This window comes from Micrasema longulum, unplaced genomic scaffold (assembly GCF_059751315.1).
Source record: "Micrasema longulum isolate JH-2025_06_02 unplaced genomic scaffold, ASM5975131v1 h1tg002135l, whole genome shotgun sequence".
Classification (NCBI taxonomy): domain Eukaryota; kingdom Metazoa; phylum Arthropoda; class Insecta; order Trichoptera; family Brachycentridae; genus Micrasema; species Micrasema longulum.
The window spans coordinates 198,254-209,817 of record NW_028279300.1 but is presented as its reverse complement, the minus strand read 5'-3'; the positions used below and the strand labels follow the sequence as shown (position 1 = coordinate 209,817).

The following is an 11,564-nucleotide window of genomic DNA, read 5'->3' as shown; positions in this document are numbered from 1 at the left end:
TTTTAAGATTTTATAATAAAGATACACCATTTAAACTTGGCGAGTGCTAATGTTTTGTAAAAAATGCTAAGGAAAACATCAGTTATCGACCTAAAATAAAGAGCTAGAAATATGATGATGACTTAATTTCAATGTGGAGACCTAAGCTGAGGTTGGAGGACCACGTTAAGATGCAGCACAGCTTCTACAAGTTGCAAATTAGAAGACGACGGCTGAGGACAGGCGGAGTTGGAGGCAAAATATAAATTTGGAGGCTTGATTTGGGCTGTAGCTCCATCGAAGAAAAATATTTCAATTACACTGATATTAATTTTGTAGACAAAATTAAATTTTTTGAATGTTACATGACCTAAAAGAGGTGATTATTAGTTTTTTTTTTTCGCATAAGCGCAAGCGGAATAATCCGCATCCGCTTTCCATTTTTTTTGCACCGTAAGGTTTCAAACTAAAATGAGTTAGAAATTCAAAAATTTTGATTTTTCAAGGAATGTAGGTATTATAAGATAATTTATTTACAAAACATATAATTTTTTTGAATACTACTGTAGTTTTAAAACTAAACTCCGACTATCTGGATTAATGAGTGCCAGATTTTACTATTTTTAAAATAAAACAGCGAATTGGAATAACATTCAAAACTTACTCAAACATGTCCAGCAAAGTTAATTGCATAATTAAATTTAAAACTTTACCTTTCTTTTATTTCCAGAAGATCTGGATATTTGGCGATCCGGAATTCGGATAAACGGAGTTCTACTGTATTTCATTTTACATTAGTCCCAACGTTTTTATTTTCAAGGGCAGTGTGATTCAATATGGCTGATATCTTGGTGAAATCTCTCAACACATGGTAAACAGTAGATATCCACATATGTGGGGCCCAAACCTTGTTCTGATCTCCATCTTTACACCCGAAGTACAGTTCATGATTTTTTGTAAATTGTGGGGTTATATTAATTTTTTAGTCTAGAAAGTCACTTTACCATACACAGCAAAAGTTGTCAGGAGTATTCACACAGTTGCGTGGCATTGTAATGTTAACAATATATTGTACATAGTTTGAGTGGTTCATAAATTTGGTTAGTTTAAGCGTAATGTGGGTAATTATTATTACTCTATTGAGTATAGATATTAACTTTACAAACAGAAAAATTTACATATCGGAACATGATGAGCCTCATCCCCAAGCACGCATCCCCAAAACCTTGGAATTACTCATTGTGGGGAAACCTCAAGTCATCCAAAAATTTATCCAGACTAATTCACTATTGGGCAAATAAAAAAGGCAATATTTGTTAAAGCGACTTTAAAAAATACGAAAATTCTTCAGGCACAATTACATATGAATCGGTAAAAATAGTTCATTGGCATTTTCTTGTATGCAATGGCATACAAGAAAACTTTTAATTTTAGTCATAAATGGTAAACAAGTTGTGGTGTGAGATTCAATCCTCGTATCTCTGGCACGTAAGTCCACTGTCGCAGGCCACGACCCTAAATGAGGAAGTTTAGTGCTACGGGAAATTGGTTTTAGAAATATTTTCTTACAATAAAAATAAAAATCAGAAAATTTGTACAGCAGTTTCTCAAAAATGTATGAAAAAATTAGTAAAAACGAACTATTTTGAACTACATCTAAGTTCTTCCAAATCAACCAATGATAAGAGTGTTTAATAGATTTCCGGTTTCCAGAAATTCAACTCACAAATCGGCTAATTTCAAAATTACTATTTTTTTTTAAATAGCACCGACATGATTTTTTAAAAATAAATTTTGGCTAAATTTGAAGGTCTATTAAAACAAACAAAAAAAAAAGAAACACTGAATTTCCTCATTATGATTTAAACATTTGCACCTTTTAAATTTTGATGTTTTATAAATTTATAATGTACATATTATATTATTGATAAATCAAAATGCTATTAAACTAATCTCATCTAAAAATATAAATAAAAATATGTTTTTATGTAGAAAATGTGTTTTTAATCATTTTTCTCTTTAACATAATAACTTAGATCTTAACTTAAATGATAGATATGAAGCACGTAATCCAGTTGGTGTTGGGAAAAGTTCTATGAGCCGACAATGATGTTGTTGATAGGAATATGGATTAGTTTGACGAAGAAACCAATGAATCCCATGATGCAGAATCCGATAGCAGTAGCGATGGCGATTTTCTGGAATTCTGAAATAGCAAAATAACAAACAATTATCAATTGCAAATATTATTATGTTTAATTCTCTTTGTGTCCAGTGGATGAAGAATATAGTTCTGTGTATATTGGACCGGAATCGTGGATGGGATTTCCAACTCGATGGCTCCTCTCAGATAAAAATCCCGAATAAGTAATAATATATGTCCGCCTCGTGTGGTTGTTGACGCGTTCGTCCGCCATTCAGTCCTGGGTTCAATTCCTAGCAGGCAATATTTATTTCATTGTTCCTGGACTAGCACTCGAGGCGTAAGACTGATCACCTTACCTTAGTATAACAATTGATCGAAATGCATTGTATTTGGTTTACAAATGCAGTGCCATATGCACCACTGGGTGCAGAGTGGGGAATGAAAATGATATTTTGGTAATATCTTTCATATTTTAGTCCTCATTAATATTACATAAAAATGATTAGAGTATTACTTTCGCTCACTAATTTTTAAATACCAATCCAACGCGCTGCCGCAAGGGATTGAACCGTTCTAGCTAAATAAATGTTAAAAATATAATTTCTTACGAGGGAATACCAGGACTCGAACCTTGATCCATAAGCCTCGCACCTCATGTTGCCACCAGCTAACTACAGCACTACGAATTCTCGAATTTCATATTTACCATTATACTGTAAATATAAGCTTTATAATCCTGACATCTTGCCAAATTGCAAGACATAGTAAGACACAATGGGATTGATTTGTTCAAACAAATGTAAAAATAACATATCTACAAAATATTTTTCAATGCAGTTATTCCTAAAATACACATGTACAGTAGAACTCTGTTTACCAGAACTCCAGTCATCTGGATTGCAAAATATCCAGATCGTTGTCAGAAAAAATAAATAATGGAGATGTTAAGGCTGTAGTCTGGTAAAACGCATGCAAAATGAGGAAATCATACGATTTTGCCATTTTCAAACAAATATTTTGTTATCGCGCAATAAAAAAAAAAAATGGTAAACATAAATTTGATAAAAACAATAATTTTTAAAGTATTTCTGTTAAAAATATACTTAAAAGTTTTATGTAACTAAAATATAATTACTTTTAGACCGGCAGATTACGCCATTTCAAATTTAGACTAAACTTAGGTATCTGAGATCTCAATAAAGACTAAGTATTAAACTAAAATTTACTGTAATAATTTGAAGATAATAAATTGAACATGAATGTGGCTGAAGCAAAATTTAATTTTTTTAATTTTGAAAAGAAATACAAGCATTTTAAATCACATACATTTTTGTGACATTTTCCTTTATTTCTATGTAAAATTATCCCTTCGGATACTTAAAAAAATATATACATAATGAAATATTTTAGTTGAAAACTTTTTTATAAAATTGTATCCTCTTTTTTTTAAAAAGAAGATAATTCTGGTTGTGATATTCAATTACGTTTCAGTAACGTTTTTATGACCTTCATACCTGCCCTTATAGGTACCGGTAAAGGCCAAATGCCATTTTATTTTTTGAAAAACTTGTTTTCCTAAACATGTTCAATTACCGGTTACCGACGAAGTTACTGATGAATTTTTATTAAAATATACACAATTTCGGACATAAATATCGATATTGATTTATACCGCCTCAGTATATATCGATGAAGACAGCCGTTTATAATCTCGGCCCTGGACATGTCTAAATAAGTTTTTAATGTGATTCCAATTCGCTGCATTATTTCAAAAGTAATACAAAAAAGTGATCTTAGAGTAAATTTTGCGTTTTCTTTCTTAATGTAATGGTTAATCCAAGTATCCGGATTTCTGCATATCCAGATAACGTCAGGCACTCGTCTAATTTGAGTTTCACTGTATTCGACTAGAATGTGAGGTAGGGTTGAATATGGTCAAATCATTAACATTTTCAATGTCTTAGATCAATTTGGAATAGAATGTCCCATGTATTTTTCACGTAGGATTAAACAGTTTTTTGACCATAATTTTAATCATGTTATTTCACAAAGTAAATTCCGAAACATTTAACAGTATTCATCATCATCATCTTATCTACACTTGGTTTCCTTTACCTGGGAGTAGCCATCGAATCTGTAGGACAGGGATGTTTTATTTACACAGTTTTTGCAATCCAAATTAAGACTTTTACTTTTACAGGTTGGGACACAAATTAAAGGCAATAAAAAGGTAATAAATAATAATAGACAGATATCTCAACAGATAAGGAGAACTTATTCAGGAAGGGAATGTGAAAGTCTAGGCATTTATACCTGTGATTTAAGTTTGTGCAGCTTAAAATGCATCTTGCGCGTTCATTTTTATTTTATAATTTCAATTAAAATATGAATTGTAACATGAAACATGGTTTACAAACAGAAAACACAAAAGTAGGACGCTGTTGAGAATATTGCTAGTCTGTATACTATAAAGATCAGTAATTTAAAGTTACTCGATTAATTGAATTACAGTTAATTACGTTGTATTTTCTAGGACGGAAATATAGTTTTATAAATAGCATATAATAAACTTTTTAATTAAAATGTACCTTTTCTGTCGGGTTTCGTACAGCGCTTGACAAGTCTTATTGAGTTTTTGGCGAATTGACGGCCAGGTTCCAAGAATTTTACGATCTGATCCATTATGAAGTCTATAAAATAGAAAAGTTTTAATTAATAAAACCACAAAACACAATTGGTTTGCTGCCAACAAATTCGACGTATTAACAAAAGCGGAAGAACGCAACGTTTACCTGAGGCACGAACCAAAAATTCACGAATAGGCGAACGAGCTGGCCACGTACAGAATACTCGCTGTCACGTCAAAGATAATGTTGTCACAAGAAATATTTTAAAAAAGGAAAATTGTAGTATCTACTGCAATAACAATTTACGGGGTAGGATGTGACATTTCGGTATTTAAATATGAATTTATAATATTCCTCAATTTTTATGATTAACCAACCGAATAGGAGACATATAAAGAGTGAAAGGACTAAATTAATGAAGTAACCCACCTGAACCAATATTTTTAAAATATATAAATTACCCGAAGCGTAAGTATTTTGAACAATGCGTTTATATATTACAGTATAATTTATTAGTGGGGTAAAATTTTTTTTTTTTATTTAAAATAATACATTTTTTACTGCTCATAATCGGATCATGTTTGTGTTAAGTTTTATATGATACTAATAACCAATTAAAAACTTTGAGTAATTTGATCGTAATAGTAGTAACATATAATATATATTAAATATTAATGCATACATTTTGACACCACGAGACTTCGAAAGAAACGTAAATAGGTTCACGTTTATCTCATTTAAGATTAATAGTTCTAATTAACCCAATGACCGCAATTTCCAATCATTGATTGCTAAAGACAATTATAGCAATTTATAGACGGATGAGAAAATATTGATTTGTCCTTAATGTTTTAAATACAGTAATGTTTTTGAAGTCATTCTTTTTTAATTGATTAATTGAAACTTATACTGTATTTGATAGAATAATTATGTGTTAAGCTAAAGGCTAGACTATTTTTGGGGAGATATTTAGCTTGAATTTTAGGTATTTATTTTGGTGGCAACAAGAAAAACAAGGTTTTTTACTTATGCACACTCGCCTTTTTTTACTACCTACGTATAGGGTACATGCATGTATTAACGATGTTGAAAAAAATAAAGCAGAGAAATGTATGTTCAAACATAGGCAGGTATGACAAAATAAATATTGTATTATGTTAAGCGAAAGACGTACACAGATATTATGTAGAACTATTTGGACGTACAGACAAATATTTTTATCGACATTTTTAGATTAATTTTTTAAATATAATATGTCATTTTTTGTTCTCATGCTGTTGACACTGTTAATATTTTGTATATTTTGTTGTAATTTTTCTAGTTATTAAGTTCTATCTTCCTTCTAATTTTACTGTAGGTTTATCTTTTCTGTTAAATAGGCACTATCAGGTTTTGGTGGGTTTTTCTGTTAGTGCCCATTTCAATTTATGTTGAAATTTTTGTTGGTTTAGATATGTGTTTATTATTACAATTGATATTTTAATGTTATTCTTGTACTTGCATTTTTGTTTTCTATTGTTTGTATATATTTTGTTATTCCTTTCTGTTTATGTTTTTCTTATGTTTATTAATGTAACTTGTTTTTGGCCGATGTTATCAAGTTTTAGTAGAAGGACACGGTAGGTAGGTACCTAAGTTCGTAAATGCATTACTTTCAGACATTTTTAAAAATGCATAGGTACCTGCGTGGAACAAAATGTGAAATTTGCAGTAAAAACAGTTTATTACACGAGTATTGCATATTGCAGAAATGTTAAGACCTTGTTTTTTTATATATTTATTTTAGATTGAATTATTTATTGCAAACATTTTTTATCTCATTGTGATTATTATCTTTACGCGGTATAATATATTATATACCATGTAAAGTAATGACGATTTATAATGTACCTACCTAATTAATATTAATTTGTAAAAACACTTTTTACGTGATAATAATTTATTCAAAGAATATCTTTTTTACACAAAATTTTTACCGACACCTTTTCCTAAATTATAATTTTTAAGTCAAGTCATCCAGAATAATAATAACATGCGAAAATTGTAATTCCTTATGTAATTTCTATAATAATATCATAAATTAGTCTTTGACATTGTCCGAGATCGAACTCGAGATTTCCTATACATATATGAGAACGTGCTTGCTAATACTCCACAAAAGGGGGCAATAAATACAAATTGATTTCACAATACTATAATTGAATCAATAGTTAATATTTGACAGACCAAAATAAACATAGGCTGGATAATGTGGAAAGTCGAACTGAAGAAGAACCAAAGGGTGTATGGAGAAATGGAAACATATTTTGGAGGAGATCAGGGCCCTTAACGAGCCGTAGCGCCACTAATGATAACATACTTGATAACTTCCTTAATGCAATTGTAGTGAACTTAAGAGTCAAATAAAAAACTTCAGCTCTGCGAAAAATTGGAAACAAAAATCTGTACCTCAGAGGCAGACGGATGCAAATTCAAACGTCAAATGTCAAACCAAAGCCTAAAGAATCTACTTTCTCTAAGTAATTTCCGATAATTTAAAGCATTTATTTGTATTTTCAGTATCCTAATACATTGGTTCTTTCATTATAAGACTTACATTTTTTCAAAATCAACTGACATGATCATAATCTGGATTCGAATATCGAAATGTCATTTCATCAAAATCTGGATTTGTATCCGTCTGCCTCTAAGGTACAGAAATTTTTTTTTGGGCGCGGTAAAAATTAGAGCAATCGTACTGCAAAGTTTCTTAAAAATATACAAATAAAAATAATTAAATAATATTTTAATAAAAACGCACTACTTTGATCGACGTCACTGGTTCGTATGAACCAACCAATGATATGAGAGCTGTGAAGAATATCCGATTTGCTTACCGTAAACTAACCAATCGGGAGAACTGACAGAGAAGAACCTCTTACGTCACACGCGGAGTTATTTCAGAAACACAAAACTTTAAAAAATCATAGCGCTGAAAATACGAAAAAAAATATACACAAAAAAATGTACTTTGTCTATTAACAAATATTTAAAATATTAAAAAAACACTGAACATCCTCAAATCCTCATTGTGGAGATCAACTATTATTACCACACTACCGGTTTGGAGATCGATATGAAAATGTGTCATTTATACGAGGATAAGGTGAAAAGTTCTCGGCCTGACAATGAAAGACTGCGATTTTCAGTTGAAAAATGATTTTATTTTTCTACATAATCTCCCTTGACTTCAACACACTTAGTCCAGCGTTTTTCCAACATCAGTATTCCTTCTCGGAAGTGAGAGTCTGGAAGGCTGTGAAAATATTTATCTACGGCCCACTCAACTTCTTCATTGGACAAAAAACTATCGCACACTGATCATGTGAATCTAAACGGCACGGTAAAATTATAGTGTATTGACATTTATTAGAGTCGTTGGTATCTATTTAAATTGGAAAATATTTATATTTATGGTTTTTTTATGAAACTCCACAGTGAATGACTTTAATAAAAATATCAATAAAACGCCTTGCCCATACTGATCATCATGATTTCGTGACAGGATTTAAAGAACCCATGTATATCGAGACTATCATTTAAAAAATATATATATATATATATATATGAATAGTAGGGCCAGCTGTCCAATAACATTTATTCACTTAATTGTAATAAAATAAAGTGATAGTAATAAAGTGTAAATAAAGTGTAATAAAGTGTAAATAAAGTGATACCTTATACACAGTTTTTCATGGCCAGACCGCGAAACTTCAAAGCAACATTCCTCGTGGTAAGATTTTTTTAAAATTCTTTAAAATGTTTCCAGTCATTTAAAAAAAAATAACTATCAATATCTCAAAATGTAGTAAATCATCAATTTCTCGGACAAGCAGTCCCTCCACAAACCCCTACACAGTCGCTTCCCTTGTATCGCTTCGTTGGTCAAATACATACGTTTTTATATCAATTTTTTTGTAGGGGAGGGGCAGGGGCTTACGAAAGGGATGCTAGTCAAAGAAATTAAAGGTTTACTCCATTTTAAGAATGTTTTAAAAATATATATATTTAAAAAAGACTTTTTGGAAAAAAAAATTTAGGATTTTTTTAAAAGCTTACTGTGAGGAATGTTCCTCTGAAGTTTCGCTGTCTGGCCCTGAAAACCCGTGTATAGAGTAATAATTATCTAGAGAAGCCCTCAAGTTCTATTGCATAGAACAAAAGCGTTCCAAATTTTTGGTTTGGTTTTAATTTGATTTTTAGTATAACAACAAACTGGAGAGGACGGTTTCGGTTTGCACTCATAATTCTCAACCCGAGTACCTACGCCCAGTTGTATTGCTGTAATCTGTAGCTAACTTCGTGCTCAATAATTATAGAATTAATTTTCTCCGAATGGGCGACTCAATTAGGGTATTATTCCAAGGTAGAGAAAAATCGGAAAACTTACTAAAAAAACATTCTAAAATAATAAATGGTATATTTATTGTATAACTTTATAATAAATTAACTAGTAGGTAGTCATGTGATTGTTTATGTTTGCATAAAAATGTCTGCCTTAAAACAGGTTGTACCTAGTTAGGCAGACTAGACATAATCCAGAGAAATCTATTACCTAAGTATGAATGCAGTAGATAAATAAATTGTAATTATTGTTAATAAACCATTATTATTATTATTATTATATGCAAAAAACATTATTTAATTATTTATTTGACACTTTATATACATATACAATATGTATACATATAAGGGCGGGCATATTGCCTTAAGGCAATTTTTTCCTACCAACCCAAACCGTTCAGTTGAAAAAATTATAAATACATGGACATATTGAATCTTACAATTTTATACAAAAATCAAAAGCAAAGATTAATAAAAATAAACATATAAAAAAATTAACACTTTCCTATGAAGAGAGGAGAGGGGATGGAAAGGAAAGAAGGATAAAGGAATAATTTAAATATGAACATTGTTATTCGTGTAAATTAAAATAAAAGAAATAGGGACAAAACAAGGAGATAATGTGAAGGAAAATCCTATTAGTCACTTTCAAGAAACGCCTGACGTACCCAAAATCCTGAACTCCTTGAGTTTTTACTGCTTTTTTTTCTCAAATTTATTTTATTTTATCCCTTTTTCTTTTATTGATTCCTCTTTCTCTTTCCTTCCAAACTCATTATCTGATCCCACATTTCCTCATCATTTATTACGTATAACATTATGTACTTTAAAATATATACATATTTATTAATGTCAATATGTGCAAGCCTTATCTCACAATTAAAAAAAACAGCTGTTATTTAAAAAAAATAATTTTCAATATTTTATTTTGACTTGTGTATGTTTCTTTTGATATATAATATTTATGGTTTTTAGTTCGAGATTTTGACCAATCTCTTCTTTTGACTAGTCTGTTGTTTGGTTGGCTGGAAGATATTGCTTTTAGAAATAAGTCCGCCAAAGTACTTATTCTTTGTACTTGAAGTTTTAAATAAATAAAAAGAAGGAAAGTGGGTGTGGTGGAGGATGAATGAAGGAAAGGAGAGGTGTAAATTGCATTTGATTTAATGACGAGAAATACAGAGCAAAAAAATACAAAACGTCTATTATCTGTTATTCTGAATCAAGCGTGTTAGTTCTCTTTTGTAGCTATTATATGGAGGGTTAAATATATCTAGACTATTACAATTCTTCATACAATATAAATATTACGCTGCACATAGACAAGCCTTAGCATCCTCCATTTTAAATAGTTGCGCCTCTTTATTTATGTATATTTACTATTGCCTGGAAGAATGAATAGACAGGTGCCACCGTTATGTAGCAACAATTCACGGACAGTGTATACTTGTAATGCCGTATTAAACAGACTTCATGAACTCGGCAATAGTTATTCTCACGTATCCGATATATTTAGTGTAGGGTTATTGTTCCTATAGAACAAACCTTTTGAACTTTTTCAAAGATGGTGAATGGTAATTATATTTATTTATTCATGCATTTCATAATATACACAGTTTTTTGTTTACTTTGCCCAGCTGTGTTAAGTGCTAACCTTTTGCCTTTTGTTATATTCAAAACTAGCTCAAACCCTTGTTAGATAATTGCCATCTCCCACACCTTAATAACTTATATGGTATCGTAACTGTTTTATTTTTGATCTTTGGCTTGACATTTTATTTTAGCCAAGGGTTATTTATTAGTCGTAGTCTCTACTCATTTGACGATTTATATCTAGAGTCTATACGCGTCTAATAATTTACCTATCTTAATGCTCTCACCTGCAAGGGGCAGATGTCCCAAGGGACAATATTGTCTTTTTAAGGATTGACTATTTAGATGCACCTTGCGATGCTCCAAACTGAACCTTTCATAAATTAACCTATTATAATCCCCTCCATTCACTGAAAATGTACACTTTATAACCCAATACATTGGTTCCAGGAGGACACATTGAAATTAGATTCCTAACTTAGTACGTCGTGACTACGAAAATTTATTATTAAATGTAAACTTGAATATTATTAAATTATAAGTACAGTAAACCCAACGAGTGTAGTTGGACACATCTTGTTCTCTTCAAAAGTGAACTAAATAAAACAATACCATCTTCGAAGCTGCCTTTTATTGACTACTGAAGGGCGATTCAATTACTCATTACAAAGTGCCCCTCAACACCTTACACAGCACATGACAGCTGTATGAAACAGTACTTATGATTTTCTTGTTGTATTACTGTAGAATGTTTAATTATTTGAACTTTCTACTGAATATGCTGTATAATTTTTAGGTTAATTTTATAAATATAAATCTTGGGTATAAAGAAATTT

The 11,564-nt window shown here is 30.6% G+C and overlaps 1 protein-coding gene across 1 annotated transcript; it reads right to left on the bottom strand.

Annotated features, from left to right (window-relative positions):
* Positions 1-1,291: 1,291 nt before the first annotated feature.
* LOC148272970 (protein transport protein Sec61 subunit gamma) lies at positions 1,292-5,008 on the bottom strand. The gene is made up of 3 exons (XM_088239329.1): positions 4,918-5,008; positions 4,714-4,815; positions 1,292-2,185 (listed from the first exon to the last, which is right to left on the bottom strand). Exons 2-3 carry the CDS (start codon positions 4,805-4,807, stop codon positions 2,073-2,075), a joined length of 207 nt encoding a protein of 68 aa, XP_088095455.1. The 5' UTR covers positions 4,808-4,815; positions 4,918-5,008; the 3' UTR covers positions 1,292-2,072.
* Positions 5,009-11,564: the final 6,556 nt, after the last annotated feature.

What these genes read in the sequence shown, in the direction of transcription:
- LOC148272970 (XM_088239329.1), bottom strand. Translation starts at nt 4,807, where the DNA reads ATGGATCAGATCGTAAAATTCTTGGAACCTGGCCGTCAATTCGCCAAA. An exon ending in TACGAAACCCGACAGAAAAG is followed by an intron (nt 2,186 to 4,713) that starts GTACATTTTAAT and finishes TTGCTATTTCAG; the next exon opens with AATTCCAGAAAATCGCCATC.